The following is a 20,114-nucleotide window of genomic DNA, read 5'->3' on the forward strand; positions in this document are numbered from 1 at the left end:
ACAGGTGCTAAAGAGACTAATCATGCAAAACCAAGGAAACTAACTAGGGAACACAGGCAAACTACTAGGGGTGAGTTTCCCAAAAGCATCATTAGCCAACTATGGTCACAAGTTCCTTTGAAATTTGGCAAAAAACAAACAAAAAAAAAACAGAAATTGTTACCGTATAGTTGGATTTGGGAAATGCACCCCATAACAGGGAAACAGAACACACACTGTAAAAAAATATTTTCATGATTTGTAATCACAAACAGGCAAACAGGTCACTTAATTTTTTAAGTTAAACCAACAATATTTTTTACAGTGCAGTAAAATGAAACCAAAAAACTGAATATACTCTTTACAGTGATATTATTACACATATTTCATACCAAGAGCTTTTCACTGCTGTCGAGAAAGTTTTTTCTTTAGGAACTTTCCCAATTAGGAGCGTAACTGTGTCAGTAAGTATTGGAACATTTTATGATATTTCACTTTTTGTTTGGACCATTTAAGTTACAAATACCAAGTACTTTTTTATGGTGGAGTTTCACATTTTAAGATTGGATTTGGGGAAATTCTGAAAACAGTATCTATAAATAAAAGGCATAAAATATTTTTTTTAAGTGACCCTCATTGAAGTGATCATCTTGCAAAAAGATAAGTCTCTGAAAAGAAAAAAAACGGTCTCTTTGTTGGTAACATCGATTTACTGTGAGTCATCAGCGTAGGCGCTTCTTAAGACTTTCAATCACTCATTTTTCCAATGTTCCTTTAGCCTAGAAATGTCACTGGCAAGAAAACTCTCTCAGACAGCAGTGATTTTTTAACCTCTCTCCTAAATGAAGGGGCTGCATCTTCTATCCAAACTGCTAGCTTGGAAAGACTGACAAGAATCATATAATGCAAATTCCAGGGCTTCATGGCAGGGCCCCTCGCTCACTGCAGTGGTGGAGAAATGTTTGCTACCTTTTGATTGAATCGAATCTAGGCTGTCACATACGTTAAAAAATCGATTGCACAATCGATCAGATTAGAGGTAGAACGATTAATCGGTTAGTCGATTTTTGGCATTTTTTAACACAATCGGCATCGGCCAATATCCCAGTATATCAAGCCGATTATTAGGCCGGCGCATCTGTGGGCAGCCTAGTGTTGTCGTGGAACACGTGTTTGATGCACGCTGAGGAAAGAGACATTATCAAACATACGTTCAGAGTCTTAGTCCAGCAAGACGGTAAAGATTACAACATGTCCCGAGTCTCCATACCAGAGAGACAAAAGTGGATTGATTAAGTCTCTGGTCTAGAGAGGGAAAAGTCATACGGACACATTTACAACAAGGTTAAGCTCAGGAGAGTTGAGCTTCACTTCAAGGTACCTTCATCTGTGTGTTCCAGATTGTTAAGGACCTTCCGCACCTACAGTACTTCAGGGCCTCATCTGCATGTTCCAGATTTTAGGACCCTTTTGGTGCTGCAGGAGATCAGTATCCCCCAGAGATTCGTGTTCTAGGCTGTTGAAACGGACTCCGACTCCTTTCCCCACTGCATTGTAACCCAGCACAACTAGTGGAAGAAGTCACCGCCATCGGACTGCTCACTCGACCAAGTGGAATGTAAATATCTCTTAACCAAACCACTTTCCAGAGATATTAGAAGTAATATAACTGATGGTAGTTGATAACAAAAACGGTAAAACTTTAAGTATACAGTAATAAAATACTTAAAATTTATCAAACTATTAGTTTATATTGTATTCATAGTTTATATATTGTAGTCTCTACATTGTTCATATATTAATAGGCTAGCTATATACAAAAAGTGAGTTCTCCATTAATTTTCACAGTAATTAACACAATTAACTAACTCGTATTAAAGGAATTGTTCATTGGTTCTTAGGAGTAAATAGTTCTTACTTTAGATTAGGTCACGTTAAATAGAAAAAATGCCATTAATTAAGAATTTTAAACAAACTTTTATTGGACATTGATGGTATTCACATTCAGTGTTCCTTAAAATGTTTACAAATACATTAAGCACACACACCTGTTGGCATATGTGGTTTACAAGGACTCTTCATAGACGTAATGTATATATAGTGTATATATTATATCATTTTTTAAGGACCATTTAAAATAATAATGCAGTTAATGTCTACTAAGGGTTTAAACCACTTAAGTAATGACCTTTTCACATTTTCTGCGACCTATTCTGAAGTGAGAACTAGTTATGGTCAATAAGTTGTTAACAAAGCATAAAAACATTATCCATCTCTTTACATATGAGCTAATTAAACAATAATAATTTGTCAACTACAGTGACAATGAATGAATAACTCACTATTTGTATAAATAGCCTAATAATATATATCCAATGTAGAGACTACACTATATTAACTACTGTATGAATTAACTATAAACTAATAGCTTGCAAATTATTTATAAGTACTTTAAACTCACAATATTATTTGGTGCCCATATAGACCAAATCCTTACATTTATGGTGGCCATTTTCTACATAAACCACTACATAGCTGATGCACGAATGAACAAAAAATAAAATAAAAACGTCAGAATCTTACTCACACGAAATTCCTAAAGTGTTCAGTGTGGAAAATAATTGCCTGAAACTCAGAGCTCCTCAAAGGAGATGTGTTCTCCTTTTTCATCCCTCTTTCATCATTGCAGACACACTTTACATCCTCCAACACAGAGGCTAATTCCACTCTATGGAGATCGACATCGCTTTCCTTGTAGACTGTCTGAGGCACATTCTGCATTACACAGACATTTTTGCAAACTAAACCTTAACATATCGTCATTGCAGATTTTAATGAATGTAGTGTATTCAACAGATAATCTACAATAGAGCAATTTACAGTGGGATTCAAAATGGGGAGACTACCAGTATTACTAACATTTATTTTGCCTTTACAAATTATCATACCAATTACAATCCAGTGACCACAGACAAGTGTAAGTGATTATTTGCAAAGAAATGAAAGATTATAAAAAAAAATAAAAATAATATAAATTTATAGAACTTTGTCACTAAGACATCCTTTGTTTAACATGTATGATAAAATACCCAATGCAATGCAAAAAAAAGTTTGTTGTGAGAATCTGTTGAACCTCGTATTTTGCTACACTTTTAATGAGTTTAATTAATCATTTCTGGAGAGATGTGGCTGAGACAGAATTATCAGATAAACAAGCGTGACCCAATGGCAGTACATACTCAATCAATAGGTCTGATTTGCCTCCTAATGAATTACCCATTGCATCCACTCATAGCAGTGGTTCTGCATGTAAAATGTAACCTCCAGTTGTAATATCTGGAATAACATAGGGGAGCGCAGGGCACAACCTAACACGGGGTTAAATGTAACACGGACCTTTTACATCGTTAGTCAGGATCAAGCAGGTTGTCTTTCCGCTCTTTTTGTCTCCCGCAAATTTGCGGAAAGTTTTGATTTATTTCGTGAAGATACTGGACAAAGAGTGTTTTGACACCATGCAAGAAAATTTTTTCATCATAGGTTTTTTTTTTTTCAGTTTCTGAGTTGGGTGTATACGTTTCCAAATCTAACTTTATATTGCATCTTGTTGGCTCAAACATAGCACCGTTTTGAAACATGTCAGCAATTCCTAGCAACTGTTAGCTAGGCTTAAAATATGTAATACGCTGCGGGGTTAGTTGCAGCACAGTGTTACAACTAAGCCGCCAAGTGTACACTGTAAAAAAATTTTGTTGGTTTAACTTAAAAAAATAAGTAACCTGATTGCCTTAAAATTTTAAGTTCATTGAAATGGAAAAATTGTGTTAATACAATGAAGGAGATTAATTTAACCACCAGAAATTCAAAATATTATGTTATCTGAACTACATTAATCACCTAAGTTGATTTGACAAAAGAAAAAATGTTGTGATTACAAATCATGAAAATATTTTTTTTCACTGTGTACAATGATAATCAAATGAAAACAGGGAGACACACATCTTTTCAGGTTTGAGTATTACACTCTAAAAAATGCTGGGTTGTTTTAACCCAACTTTGGGTCAAATATGGACTAACCCAGCCGTTGGGTTAAATTTTTACATTACATTTTTAACCCAACATTTCGGGTTTGTCCATATTTGACCCAAAATTGGGTTAAAACAACCCAGCATTTTTTAGAGTGTATTTATACATTTAAATTTGTTGGACTTTCACAAACAATGTTGGAATTTAAAATGTTTCAAATTTAATTTACTATGTATTGATCACTTGTTTATTTATTAAAAATATGGCCTGTTTTAATGCAATAAACAAGCTAATTTGTATTATTATTACTGTTATTATTAATAATAATAATTTTACATGCAGCAGCCAAACAAATCTAATTCAATTGCAATTACAATATTTTATTTATTATTATTTATTTCAAAACTGTGCAGCCCTTTCCCATATCTCTATCCATGATATTGATCCATGATAGAAGGATGATTGGATGAGGGATGGATGTATGGATATCTATCTATACAGATGCACAAACAATATCAAACTATACAAATAAAATAGTACTGAATTATGTGTGTTACACACAAGTGTTACAACTAACCCCCGCATAAGGTACAGTTGTAACATTTGCATTTCTGTCACTTTCAGTGCAACAGTACAAAAACAGTAGAATAGAGGTTCATTTGTAGCAGAGATGTGTATGTTGCTTGTGTAAAAAAAAGTTGAATCTAACTTAATCATTCTAAATTAAACATTTTCATTTTCATTTTTAATTGAGCCAAAACCAAAATGTGTTAGGTTGTGCCCCGCTCTCCCCTATTTTCACTCTAAAAATGCTGTGGTGTTTCAACCCAAATTTGGGTCAAATATGGACAAACCCAAATGTTGGGTTAAAAATCTAATTAAAAAAATTACAATTGAAAGTGAAAGTTGAAGTTGGGTTAAAATTTTAAATTAAATTTAACCCAACATTTGGGTTTGTCCATATTGGACCCAAATTTGGGTTGAAACAACCCAGCATTTTTAGAGTGTACAGAGTCCATTGTCTATACATAGTTCAAAGTCTGAAATAACAAAATTCTTTTCATCATTCTATGAATTCTACAAACATTTATTAATTGTCAATCACTTGTACATTCAGGACAACACACCACAAAAAAATTTGCTAGCTAGAATTTTTTTTTATTTATTATTTTTTCACACCAGTTTTCCTTGAGAAGTCTGATATCAAAGAAACTACTCCAGTCAGTGTGTGGGAGTACTGAACTGAAGTGCCTCTAAACTTCAGTTTTGAAGCAATGTGACAGCCCATGACAGCGACTGACAAGATAACAAAAGACACTTCACACTTTTCTTTAGGAGTTACAACTATTGCTTAATGCCTTGAAGTTCATCAAAGGTTTTGATAGTGATTTCAACTTACCATCATGATGATCAGAGAAGTGTCTGAAGTAATTTGGACAAGGAATAACCACATGTTCCCCAACTTTGGCTGATGGCCAGCAAGCAATAATATCCCACATTCCTTTGCAGCCTGGCAAAAGAATAAAGTACAGCATTAACTCAGTATAACTCTGTTGTATAAAGGCAAAAAAAAACACAATTAGGTTTTACTGTAAGTGTATGTCTTATATACATGAGTTAGTTTTGGTCCTTGAAGGATTCAGAGCCTTCCACAAGTGCTGATATTTCACTGAATACTTTCTGGCTAAGAAAGAAATAAGAGTACGATACATCTGTTGTACAATGTCTGTCAAAAAAAAAAAAAATAACGAGCACAATAAACGGTATAGTATTTACGAGAAGCAGAGGTCCAGGGAGTACATGGATTTTTCTGGAAAACCCACGCTACTAGATGTTTTGACCATTTCATCGCTTTCCGAGAAGTGGAAATGGCGGCCTGAGCAGTGTATAGCATGCATAATACATAATTTGAGTATGCATTTGTTCTTCCCTTGCTGAAATGAAATTGGAATGATCAGGGAACTAAGTGAAATACTGAATGCTAAAGAGAATAAATGTAGAATAAACCATTTATTTAAAAGTAACATGGCGACTCTTAAATTCACACCACCCTAATCTCTCAGTTGGACACCTGTGAGCACAATAAACCGAGATAAGGTATCAGCTTATTGCTTTACCCGTAATATTTTGAATATTTACGATGCTCCTCATGCCCTCCGAATGCATCCGTCTGATTCATGAGGCGAGGTGAGTTGGTTTGTGACTGTAAATGTGGAAAACTGACAGGTAGTTTATCTTATTAGTCCTCTTCGAGCCACAGAGAAACGTTCCAGAGCCAAGCGGCCTGTTTAAAAATCCACCTCATTCAGGCACTAGGTATATGGATGTTAGGGCAGGTCAGCACACAGATTGTAGACATGTAAATTCAATCCTCTCAGGATTTTAGTTTAAATCGAAATCTGAAAAAAGTGTGGAAAAAGTTAGCTCAATTTCAAATAGTGTTGTTGAATGTTTGTTAGTTGTCTACAGATGGATAAACTCTTGTACCAGTTTACAGTATGTCTCTTTGCTTTGCAAATAAGTGGTTACTGAATGACACCAACTATAAATCCCAGTTTTCCAGAGATCACAATGTACAAACTTTAGATTAAATTTCTGATGAAAATGAATAGTATTTTTTGTACCATGCCAATTACACCCGCATTACACCAAATTAATTAATGTCGTTGTTAATTTCATCTTACTACATCTATATCTAAGAATCCATAACTTAAATAATAACTACCAAAAAGTCACCGCAGACATTTAAAGATTTACATGGATTGTTTAAAATTTCCCTTTAGATTAATTAGCTACCAAGATATTCATCCTTGAACCCCAATACCTCAATCAATCAATTAATTAGCTGGGAATGCTGAAATGCGTTTTATCTAAAAATATAAAAGTCCAACCAAAGTCTATATTAGAACAATGCACAATACACACTACAGGGCTTTCACTTCAAACAGTTACTTTTGGGCACAAGAGATCCTTTCATTCATTCCACTTTCTATCCATGATGGGGGTCTGACTTTTCTTCCACTTCAAAAAAAATTGTCTTTCATGCCTGATTGCCAGTTCACCTCGACAACCTAAAAAGAGAGTCAGTGGAGGATAAGCCACTTCATACCTCAAAGGAGCTTCCGTATAATTGTGCATGATATCTATGAACGAAGCACTGGTACCCGGACCCTTTGCTGGAAACTGAAATACTGAATCAGAACACTGGAGGCATGATGCATCTCATTGATGAGGATATTGGTAATCAGCCTTTGACAACAGTTCATTTTTTGACTTTTCAAACAATACTCTTACTGGATGAAGCATTTTCCATTGTTGTTTTTATTTATTTATTTTCTATTTACAAAATAGATAATCCTTATTTATTATTTACTTTTTTGTTATATTTTCCAATTAAACAAATTATCAGTTGTACACTATGTGACAAAGTCCTAAGGCAACCCTGATGGTATATTCTTTTTACAAATGTTTGTTTCTCATTATTTGGTGACTTTTTGTAGTCTGAGGTGCACATTAGACTGCTAAAAAAAACACCAAGAAATTTATTTCTTGATTTCTTTTATTTTGGCATTTACATAAATCATTAGTTTTATCCTCATTTGCAAAACTAACCTTCTGGGTTCACATCTGCAGCATGGTTTCCGGGGGGTGGGTGTTTAAGAGGACGTGCGGCCTTCCTGTTCCTCATTTTATGCCATCCCAAGGAATTCTGGGTAGTGTAGGCATAGTCCATTTCTCAATGGGAGCAGGGGGTTATTGTTTCATGTTTTATTGTGTTTATGTTCATAGTACGTTGTATTTGTTTATTATTTGTATTATTTTACTTGTATAATTAAGGTTGATGTATTTTGAATATTATTTTCATTTTCAGTGTAGTTATGTATGTGAACATTATTTAACTTCCCTATTACTGTCAAATGGTTGACCCTTTCAGTACAAAGGAAAGTTTGTTTGTCTGTTAGGAGGAGGAGGGTCACCTTGAGTGTTTTTTTTTTGTTTGTTTATGGGTTTTTATTTGATATTCTTTATTTAGAAGTCAATAAAGATTTCACTGACTGCAAGCAGTGTCTCCTACCTTTGTTCTGGTCATGTCTTCACACACTATAAAATATTATTGTTGGTTTAACTTAAAAAAGTAAGTTACCTGGTTGCCTTAAAATTTGAGTTAACTGAAATTAAAATATTCACTTAATACAATGGAGATTGGTTTAATAAACAGAACCTCTAAATATTATGTTATCTGAACCACATTAATTATCGAAGTTGATTTGATGAAAGATGAAAGATATGAAAAAAAAAGTTTACAGATTAGATTGCAAATAATTTTCTGTTTTTGTTCTATTTCAGCACCAAACATGTCTCTGTCTGTGAAAATGGCAAAAAAAGCAACATTATACTGTAAACATCACCTGATGTGACGTTTCCTGCTGTTTTATTCTCACACCTCGCTCTTGCCAGCTCAATCTCATTTACCACGTCACACATCTGAACAGCACAAACCTGCAAAAGAGAGAGAGAGAGAGAGAGAGAGAGAGAGAGAGAGATAAACAGAGAACATTTCAGTTGTTTAACCACGTCACAGCCTTCAAAGCTTCAATCTCTTTCGTCTCAATGATTCATCACAATATTATTCTCAGGATAGTCTATTACTTTAAGGTGTTAGCTTTCATCTTGTAAGGCTTTCATTTCATATGCATATTTATGGATTGCTGTGAAGTCTCATGGGGGCTTATTGTGGCTAAATATTTACAGCAAATGCCTACTGGGAATTACATTTCACTGCTTGAAATATCCACAAATTTAAAAACGACTTATTATACTTTTAGTTTGCCATAGACCATTCCTACTGACAAAATGACTGACTGTTGCTCGCCTGTACGCTAGCGGCACACCATTGCACTGTGAAGATGATATCATGCCTATAAGGGAGAAAAGGCGCGTGGGGCCAGTGAGTAATCGTCAGATTGCTCACTGATGTCCACTGCTGATGACAAATTCATGCTGACAGTCAGTGGCAGACAGCCTGCGGTCAATAAGAACGTGAAAGTCCAACGAACAGCTTGAGAAGGTCAATGAAGACATGGTGCCAGGGAAGAGGGGTGTAATGGGCAGGGAGGAGTGAATCCCAATAGTGTTAATAATGTTATATGTGTGTGGGTGTTTGTGATGCTTTGCGTATTGTCTTGAGTTAGAATCTACGGTTCTTTGTGTGCGTGAGCCTGCATTTGTGTGTGTATGGTGGCGGGTACAGGTGTGTCTGTGCATTTCAATGTGAAATTGGGCATAGTCTATAGATCCGTGATCTAGAACAAGACAAGGTTACTAGGAAATGAAAAAAGTTTGATTTTAAGTACTTCTGTTGGGCCCAGTATTTGCTGAGCAACTGGCAGTGACATAAATGGAAATGCTAACGATAGATTCTCAATGTATTATAGTCCTATTTGGGCCAAATCACACTTTCTTGCGTTGGGAGTGCACGTCTCTAGATCAAAGTCCCGGCCCGAGGATAGTGACGGGAAATATCGGCGGGCCGGGTCGGGTCAAGTTCGGGCTCGGGCAGAGAATCTAAAGCAGAGGCGACATCTATCTAGGTGAACCGAACAATGGTGTAATGATTGGGTTCGACTCCCAAGACAAGTCGATGCTCACCCGAGTGGCCAATAGGAACGTGGCCCCGCCCATGGCCCATGAAAAACCCTTTTTTTTTCAGAAATAATTAATTAAAAAAAAAAATTATGTTCTTTGAGAAAATACTTTCTCTAAAAAGCTTTTTAGTCTCAAATATTATTCTTTTTTGCTATTGGTATGAAAAAAATTTCTCTCTCAAATACTTTTTTTCTCTCATGAAATGCTTTTTGGGTATCAGTGTGATAACTTTTCCTCTCAGATTTTTTTTCCCCTCTCAGATCATTTATTTTCTCGCATGTAATAAAGACACAATTCTAGCTCCATAAAAGTGGACCTTGAAGGCCAGAGAACACTTTCACTGAAAAAAGTGAAAATCATCGAGAGGCACACAGCTGTTTCGAAAACCTTGAAGAGGAGGCCTGTAATGAAGTTTACCTGCTCTGTGACACTACCAATAAAATCTGAATGATGGATCTGCATTTCAAGGTAAATGTTTAGGAGGAGAGCAGCAGAAATGATGCTGAAAATATAGGTGCTATTTTTGCTGGGTTTCAGCTGTCACTCTCCAGTACATTGGTGCATGGATAATAGGGTCAGCTCAGTGAGAGGCTGCTTCACTGCCATCATCAGCCATGCGTGCACCTATAATCCCCACCAGCAGAAGATTCCATCATACTTTCTATTGCATCATATGACCTTGTGTAGCTCTTAAGACACTGTAAAATTAGGAGTGGAAGGGAAGAGTACACAAAAAAACACTTGAAACCACAATGAAACACTGTATCTTAATAATTGCCTTCTCAGTCTGAAGTATAAAAGGTTGTATCCTGTCTGCTAGTCAAGGTTGGTAACATCATTTGCTTCATAGAAACAAATATAATAAACTGCAGGTTTGCATTAGAGAAGTTTCCATGGAGCTGATTATTTGCTTCTCAATAAAACTGAGGACAAAGGAGCCATTTAGAGGTTGTTTACAGTGATTCTCCTAAATTACAATAACAGTGTGCTATTCGTCTGATAATAAATCTCCCAGATTCCCTCAAATATTCCTCTCAGAGTTACATCAGATAACTGATGAGCGTTGGCGCGTTCATCAGGTGCAGGGTCCATTGCGTGTGAAAGCGACCCAATAAAGCAGAGGGTCAGGCAATGGGCCGATCTCTGATGCATTCTTGGCGAACCGCACACACTCAGCTTACATATTTGTGTTTATGCTCAAATTATTTGCGAGAGTTCAACTATGTAAGTGGATTCCTTGCTGTAAAATCCAGCTTAGGCTGGATTGCTGTGTTTTGGAACATGATTGAAGGTCTAAACTGGTTATTAGTCGATCTAAGCCTTGTGTTTTTACACATCTTTTTTCCCCCAAACAGTTCATTTACAAAAATATCAGCACATAATCCATCTCTCGCTGAATAAGTCTAGGATCCTGCTAAAAAAAAGAAACACTTTAAACCATGCTGGTTTACAATAATTTAGCGGGTCTCCCAAGCCAGGCCAAACAAGTGTTCAGCTATAGTTTTTCGTCCAGAGCTTAAAACCCCTCTAAAACCAGCAAACAAGACCATCTTTGGAGACCATAAAACCCACGTTGAGTAGGTTTTTTTTTTTTTTTTTCAAGCAGGAGAGATAGACTTCCTGTAACACCAAATAAGTCAGCTGCTGAAAGGTCTGTGAGTCTCTGCAGTCATCACTTCATATTCAGCTTTGATAAAAGAGTATATTTTTCCTTTAAACAGTCTTTATGGGCAGTATTGATCTATTTGTTTAATGTCAGCCTAGCTTTTTAGTGGCATTTGAGAGAAAGAGACAGAAGGCCAGGGGATTGGCCCCTAAACAATGACCATGCAATGACTCAGACCAAGACCTTGGCAACAGTACATCAACCACAGAGCTTTACATTGACACACCAAATGAGAAGCTCACCAGGAAAACAGTGTTGCAATATAAGAGATCAGATTGTCTTTTCGCTCAAAGATTTTTTAAACAAACCATGGTTCACATGTATCAAGGGGTCCAAAAGGGGTCCTGTAATACAGAATCTTAAATGTTTATTCTTCTCCATTATACCCTATACAATTCCTTTAATGGGTCTCAGGTCTGTCTATATGCATTAAAAGGGATAGTTCACCTCAAAATGAAAATTCTGTCAGTAATCACTCACCATCATGTTGTTCCAACCCCATAAGACTTTCGTTCATCTTCGGAACATTAAGATATTTTTTTATTAAATCTGATAGCTGTGATCATAGGCTTATCATAAAATATCATAAAAAATATCTTAATTTGTGCTCCGGAGATGAGCGAAAATCTTACGGGGTTGGAACAACATGAGGGTGAGTAATTACTGATAGAATTTTCATTTGGGGTAGAACTATCCATTTAAATCCCTGCAAATAAAATATTGTATTAGTTTCACAAAGTAAAGTTCACAAGATACTTAATTTAGGAAACGTGCATGCTGTTTACATGGAGGATGATCTGGTTAATATGTGCATGATGTTTGATTTGTGACCTATAGTACTAATCTGAATTATTTCTTACCATTTATGCATTATTTCTGTTGTAAATAAATAACATACATACATACTATACATACATGACTGAATGGATGGTCACAGGACTGTCTATATGCATTAAATGAATACATTTTCATGAATAAACAAACACTGTGATGTTGTCTTGATTGATACCGTGAAGCAGCTTTGATACAATCTGTATTGTGAAAAGCGCTATATAAATATATTTGACTTGACTTGACTTAAATCCTTGCAAAAAGAAAATTGTATTTATTTTACAAAGTTGACCTAATATAAAATATATAAGAAATTGCAGGCTCTTTTAATGGAAAATAATCTGGTTAATATCTGTTACAATTAGAAATGTTTAATTTATTTATTTTTAGATGGTACTATTTAGTTCATTTTTTACTTATTATGTAACCACTAATCAGTCATCATTACATTAGTTTAAGTAATTAAAAAAGTTTATCCCTTGATTCTGATTTTTCAAATGTGGCATTCTTAATATAATGATGACTAAACATCATAATTGACCAATTTCCTTCATAGCTTCGTAGTTTCATGCCTCTAGTATCATTCTGTCAACATTTATTTCTCATCACATAATAAAATAATAATCGCAAATTAACATATTATGCCCATTTCCTAATTTATCTGGAAAGTAAATGAAAAATAAGCAAGCTAAAAAATAGTCAGCAGGTCATTATTGCAAAATAAACCTTTTCAGCTGGTACACAAGACCTGGTCAGTTTACAGTATATCAGCTGCATACACGTTATCCCTTACATATTAACTATTTAGTTTGTCGGAATCAACATAATACAATCCAGCTCAAATCCGCAACTAATACCGCTAAACACAGCATGCAGGGTTACACACACACACACACACACAGCTGAGCTGAATAATGAAGTCCTATGCCTCAGATGACTTATCAGAACATCTGCAGATGGTGACCTCTGGGATGAACCTGCTACATTACATTGCAGGATGAACCTGCTCGTTCCTGAGCCAGATAATACTGCCGCTCTGCTCAAGCCTGTTAGTGTAAGTGCAGACAGCAGCAGATTTTGCTCAGAGTGAGGAAGTAACAAACGGCAACTTGGCAAGCAGATGTTCCCTAAAACCGTCTATTGTAGTGTTAGAGAGCTGGCTGGGGAACACAGATTCTTTTACAACTTGAAGGTGATGTGTGTAATTGTTTTGAATAGTGTCTGGATTGATGATTCACTTCTGAGCTCAAGTACAAACAGGCCATTTGCCATCAATATGGGTGATATGCAGTATTTATAAACTCCAGTTTTACGCATTCACTGGCAATTCAGTTTATCACTTTGCTTACAGCATAGAAGCCACGGCACACTCTTATTTCAAAATCATGACTATTTTTGAATACTTAACAGTATTTTGGCAACTGTATTGTGCTGCCAGTGAACTCATTTGAGGAGAACAGAAGTTCCCTTATATTTCGAAAAATAATAATCTGGTGCGTATGTGACGCGTTCAGACATCATTGGTTCTCAATCATCGTACACGCACATTTAAACTTCTTTTCCTTTTACCTGCTTAAAGGTGCATATCGCCACCTACTGCACGATACCTGCATGACCGCTGACATAAAATAATGGATAGGGCTTAGGATAGCTGATATCGATCAGTTAAGAAACTGCTTAATCGGCCCGAAAACTGATCCTTGAGATCATTATAGTTCATGCTTTTTCCTTTCATTTCTTTGATGATCTGCCAAATGATGTTTCACTAAACAAAGTTCGGGAGGAGCACGTTCAAATAATCAATCCAGTTAACTTGTCATCAACAATCACCATGACTATCCCATCAGCATGAGAGGAAGCATTAAAGGCATTAAAAGCATTCCTTGACAGTTTTTCAACACCCGACACCTCACTCTCGGGTTGTTCCTTCCACAGCCAGGAATACAGGAGGGGTACATGGGCTCAGGCCATATACAGAGCCCGGAGCCCTCTCCTCGGACAGCACGCCAAATATGCACACCATTTATTCTATCTGACTTATTTGTAAGTGTGAACTTGTGAAATGTAATGCATTTTGTCTAAAACAGCACTTGATTTCTGCTGAATGGTTAACTAGAATGATCCTGACAAATCTAGTCAGATGATGTCACCATAACTCACAAGCCACTGAGGAAGCTGACAAAACCAACACAATGAATGCACAATGAAGTCAACAGGTAGGTCTACAATCAATCACTAGTACACACACATCAGTGGATGAAACACTGATCAGTCCATCTTGTAAGTGGTCACAACACAATAAAAAAAAAAGAAAATTCAAAAATCAAAAGCCAACCTAACCCACTGCAGTTTTCCTAATTCTGCACACTCACTGCATGCTGAGATTCCCTTTGTTCGGGTATTGATGAGTTTAAGCTCAAGCAAGTGCTGCTAGTCTATCATGCAGGCTACTTTGCGGGTGTTCAGAGTGATTTAGGGTGTGTTGACCACAACCATATTTTTGCTGTCAAGAAGTTCAGAACTGTACTATTTATGAGGAAAGAGGAGAAAAGGAACAGCAATTTAAACCTGAATAAACAGGAAATACATCTGTTGCACATTCACACTACCGCTGTAAGTAAAAGCCCCAAGTTAATCACTCAGCAGACTATGCAGAGCAGAGTCATAAATGACCACCCCAGAAACAACCATAAACTTCCTGCAAACACATCTGCTCTGTGTCACACCAAAAATTTAGATAAGAGAAGATTTTGGCGATTTTTCTGCGGCTCCATAAAACTGAGGACCCTTGACCACTACATAATAGAAACATGTCAGTTTTTGTTATTATAAAAAAAAAATTGTATACGACTGAAGCATGACACCAATGTTCGGGGAAAGTTTCCAGCAGCTGTTTAAACGATTTCACACAAACAAAACCTTTACAGGCAAAGAAAATACTGTATATCTACAAAGCAGCCTAGATGAGACTGACTGGCAGAATCACTTAGGAATAAATTAAAAGTCCCCTGACATGGGGGTTATTATTTTATTATTTTATAATGTTTCTTGGGTTGCCCTTATAATGTTAGCATGTTTTTGGATCAAAAATAGTCATAATTTAGAAATAAAAGGCATTTTCCTAGCCTGATTTTGGCCTCTGATTTGAACGCTCTGTTTGAAGGGGCATGTCTGTTGTGGGATTCAGTGTAACCACCCACTGCTGTGATTGGCTGACATGCTTGCATATGAAATAGCTACATATTATATGTAAAACTCTCTTGAATACTTATACGTTTGTACTATTACAGCTATCGAGATTAACGAATCGTGAGAAGTTTTTAAAGTATTTAGATCTATTCCCATTACATAAAATGTTGTCGTGATGAGCATTGAGCAAGCAGATGACAGTGTGTTGATCGTGAGAATTTACAGCAACGCATTTTCTGCAATCTCTCTAATGCTTTCACCAATGCAAACACGATGATGTACATACAATGTACAAACTTTGAAATGAGTTGTCCAGATAAACTCTCACTGTGGAAATATTGTTCTTTGATCTCTTTCTGTATAATTTGTTCACAATTTAAATAAGATTATTTTCATCCAACTAAAAGAAACAATGTGTAGTTGATATTTTAGCCACTTTGAGAAGTTGTGTCAGCGCATTTCCACACTGTAAAAAAAAAATATTTTCATGATATTTAATCACAACATTTTTTCTTTTGTCAAATCAACTTAAATAATTGATGTAGTTCAGATAACATAATATTTTGAGTTTCCGGTGATTAAATCAATCTCCTTCATTGTATTAACTCAATTTTTCCATTTCAATTAACTTAAAATTTTAAGGTTACTTAATTTTTTAAGTTAAATCAACAATATTTTTTTTTCCAGTGCAGAAAAAATAAAATTAACCCATTGTTTCTTCACAGGCTCGGATGAAGGAACCAAAAATTACTTTTGTGTTCATTTGTACATCCGAACACTGATCAACAGCCATGCTTCGCTCGTTTGCAAGCCATGAAATCTCTCAAGGAAAAATTTACAAATGATCACAAAACAATTATCAATTATCAATCACTTTGTAATCACATTATATTTAAAGAGATACTCCACTTTTTTGGAAATAGGCTCATTTGACAACTCCCCAGCCAGAGTTAAACAGTTTCTGGTCTCATTGACCATAGTATATTTCTTTCTCACTATTGAAGTCAATGAGACCAGAAACCGTCTGTTTACTGATATTCTTCTAAATATCAGAAAATCGGCTGAATGGATTTGAAAAAAACTCAACTGTTTAACTCTGGGGGAGTTCTTAAACGAGCCTATTTCCAAAAAAAGTGGAGTATCCCTTTAATTAATTTTCATCACAACATCTACATTACTTATTGCTATAAACTGAATATGTTTAAAAAAAAAATATGATAAATAATGTTTGTTATTATTAATTCTTTTTTTTGATTAGCAGATTCTTAATTCTTCTATTTATCCACTTTTAATTGATTGCTTACTTGATCGATCTAATTTATCGATTTCTCAGTTAATTAAGTCAAACGATTATTGCCTGGGACATATGGGACCCTAAGATAGATAGAGCAAGAGGACAACCTGAGAAAGACAGAACTCTAAGTGAGTGAAAAACACTGAGCTTTCTTATTTCACACCTGAACAGTGCTATAAATATAGTTGGTTATAGAACACAGACGAAGGACGTTGTCATGGTGCTTAAGCAATAGGTGTCTCACATCTATTCCTCATGAGTAAGTGAGGTGGGCAGACAGACCGGACAGAAGAGCATTATGAGGTTTGGGTGTCGAGTGGGAGTGTTCTTTATGTGATGTAGTCAGAAGACTTGAGGAAATCTAAAGCTACTTTCTCTTCAGTTCTAACACTAGCTCTTCAGAGAGTAAGTAGCTCTAAAAATTTGTATGGAAAACCTTCTCCACGCACACAATCTGATGCCTTAAGCGTTTGTTTCCTGCGGTTAGAAATGTGAAGGAATGACTGAATTCAAGTGCAAAAAATCGACAACTTTTAGCGACTACAAAAAACTTAAGAGACTACTTTTATCAAAATATGAATCTAGTTCTTTTGATTATATCAAAACAGCTAAAAGAGACTATGCATAAGAAACAAAGGAACCAACATGTTCATTTTTTTTTGCAGTAAACAAGCCTTTTACTAAAGGCATAGTTTTGCATCAGGAATCTTGTGTGCTGCAACAAAACCTCATTATCATGATTCATACACATCTCCAGCTGTGAAACTCCTCATTTGTTTGCTTAAAGACTCACTTGACACATGAGCATAAGTAAATGAAAGTCAGAACAAATTGTTAGTACTTACAATTAATTGTGCTATAATGTGTTCTTTAGATAAAGTCTTCAAAAAGAGTCTTCCATCTTATTCTACTCACAATTTTAATGATATGTTCTTTAAGCCTTACTCTTTGAGTGACTTAACTTCGTAGATTATCCTCCGAGAATGAAATGTACAGTAAAAGACTGACAATTCATGGAATAATGGGAATAAAATGAAACAATCAAACTTTGTTGACCTGTATTTATAGGAATCAAATTGTATTGCTGCTGAAATCTACATAAATTGGTTTACATAATGATTAGTTTCTTTGTCTTTAAAAGTATCCCAAAGGATCATTAGAATTCAGACTAGTGTAAAGCACACATTCATGTGTCTTCCCTGAATGTGTGTCAAGATTATATCAGTTTGAAAACCAGCTCAGTTGAAAGCTTGTTGACCTTAGAATAAAGTAAATTAGTGAAGAAGGCGGTGCATACAGCCACCACCATCCATAATTACAACTACTAACACTGTTAAAAATAAAGGTTCTTTGTTGTTGACATGACCACATCATTTCCACTGCACAAAAGGACATTTAAAGTGGAAAAAGGATCTTATTAAAATTTTCTTCGCACTTAGAAAAAAAAAAACGATTATTTTTAGAACTGTTCACTGAAAAGTTCTTTTGGGAACCAAAAATGGTTCTTCTAACCCAAGGCATCGCTCTGACTTCAAGTTAAGTTTCAGTTCAAATGTTAAAGATGTTACATTATTTGGGAAATAGCTGATAAGAGCAGGAAGCTGAGGTGATACCAACCATCTATATCCAAGATAAAACAAATAGCATGCCAGCAACAACGCTGAATCTATTACAGTCCTCCAAAGGTTAACAATGTTTAAAATGCACAGCTTCTTATACAGCTCAATTACATGCTGATAATGTGACTCAAGTGAAACAAATATATTTAAAACAACGCTTGAACAACTAACATATCTTTTCCATTGCAACCTGCTTTCCATCAAATGTGAAACATCCTCCAACATGCAAGTCAGCCTGAATTTCCATGTTTGTTGAAATAAATATCAGCAAGGATGTCTTCTAAAGGATGCTTTTAGCTGATGTTTGGTACATTTTATTCCAGAGTCAGTAGTACCAAAATGTATTTTCCTTCAACTTCTGACATGGTGAGTGGCAGAGACACTGCAGCCTTTATCAGAGATTCAAGAGGGTGAAGTGTGCTAAAAGGGCAGGTAAGAGGCTTTTATGAACACTGAAGTGTATGATTTACACTATTAGTGAATGCTTCAGTTACAATTGCTATGTGTATCATAGCTGAACCAAACTGTGCGACATTTTGGTTTTGCAAAGTTTCATTTTTCATTTTGTGGATGAATGGATGGATGGATGGATAGATACTTATAATATTATAGAATCATATACTACACAGCTATGAGAGAACAATAATAAACAAATGAATACAATAAAAGCTATTTGAACAAAAAATAAATTCAAACAATTAACATTCACAGCAAAAAGGGTCCATTTTATACAGACGATGTGCAAATATTCGCAGAGATTATGGAGATTGGTGCGTGAATGGAAGGCGTAAACCCAATAAAATAAACGAGTAGGTGGGGAATTAAATCCATGACCTCGCCACGCGTGACTCAATATTTTTCATGATTAAAGCCATAATGATTTTTTAACTTAATTAAATTCAAGTAGTTTTTCTGGTTTGTTCCTCGCTTTCGGACAGGTGCTTTCACCCCTTCTTCGAGGTAAAAAAAGAAAAGAAAAAGTTGTAGGCTATTTTAAAATACATTGTCTCATTATATGCCTTTATAAAGTAAATGATGTACGGCTCCTTCACTCGTCCCAAAGAGCTCAATATAGCCTACTGCATAGACTCTTATCAGAATCCAACTTCTCGGTGGCTTTCTGGTCAGAATTATCAGTTTATAGCTACTAAATATGAGGGGTAGCCTACATAACGTTATATCCTACCTAATGGATTTAAAATAATTAAAAAATATGTTTAAATGCCAACGGTATCACTGACTTTAGGCTAATGAAACAACCAGCTGTATGATATTTAAAATACAACAAAAGCACAAAAACAAATAGGCTACTTACCGGAGTAAACACGCAGCTCAGCTTTAAAGCCAATAAAACCAATTTTGAGGCGTTCATCACTGATGCTTTTTCTTCCGTGAATGTTCGACTACCGTGAATTAAAAAACTAACTTGAATCCGTAAAGTTTATCCTGCTTTTAAAAATAAAGTCAATCAAACATTAGCTGACACATCGGACACGGTGTTGGCAGATGAGTAAAACATAAGTTCAGATGAGGGGACATCATCATAAGAGCCCTGAGTGAGCAGTCCTCCGGGTGAGTGGCTCATCGCGGCTCGAGCTGCTGACAGTTCAGCGACCAATGAGCGAATCACACTCAGAGCACGAGAGGAGCTTCACAGCTTCACTTGCGAGATGTATTGACAACACACTCAAGACTGCATCACTCTTGTTCGTCATCTGCTTACGACTGTCTGTGTTGCTTTAGTGCGAAAGCAAGAGATGAAATGTCAAGGTCTATGCTCTTTGTGAACACCTGGCTGCAGAAAATGATTCACGTGTGCACTTGTTTGTTCTTTAGTTGCTTTCAAATACGCTTAAAATGCAAT

At 35.7% G+C, this 20,114-nt stretch overlaps 1 protein-coding gene across 2 annotated transcripts in view; it reads right to left on the minus strand.

The window, feature by feature from the left end:
* The window catches only part of vipr1b (vasoactive intestinal peptide receptor 1b), a 72,287-nt gene that overhangs the window by 29,788 nt on the left and 22,385 nt on the right, over positions 1–20,114 (minus strand). The window contains exons 1-3 of one of the 2 annotated variants that reach the window (XM_039666960.2): positions 19,566–19,929; positions 8,415–8,505; positions 5,405–5,515 (exon numbers count right to left, since the gene is read on the minus strand). In XM_039666960.2, the coding sequence (XP_039522894.2) occupies positions 5,405–5,515; positions 8,415–8,505; positions 19,566–19,622 (259 nt within the window). In that variant the 5' untranslated portion in view covers positions 19,623–19,929. Of the gene's footprint in view, positions 1–5,404; positions 5,516–8,414; positions 8,506–19,565; positions 19,930–20,114 lie in introns of those variants that run through there. The other variant, XM_089125681.1, reaches the window with a different exon arrangement.

This window comes from Pimephales promelas, chromosome 22, assembly GCF_988280905.1.
Source record: "Pimephales promelas chromosome 22, fPimPro1.hap1.1, whole genome shotgun sequence".
Taxonomy (NCBI): Eukaryota; Metazoa; Chordata; class Actinopteri; order Cypriniformes; family Leuciscidae; genus Pimephales; species Pimephales promelas.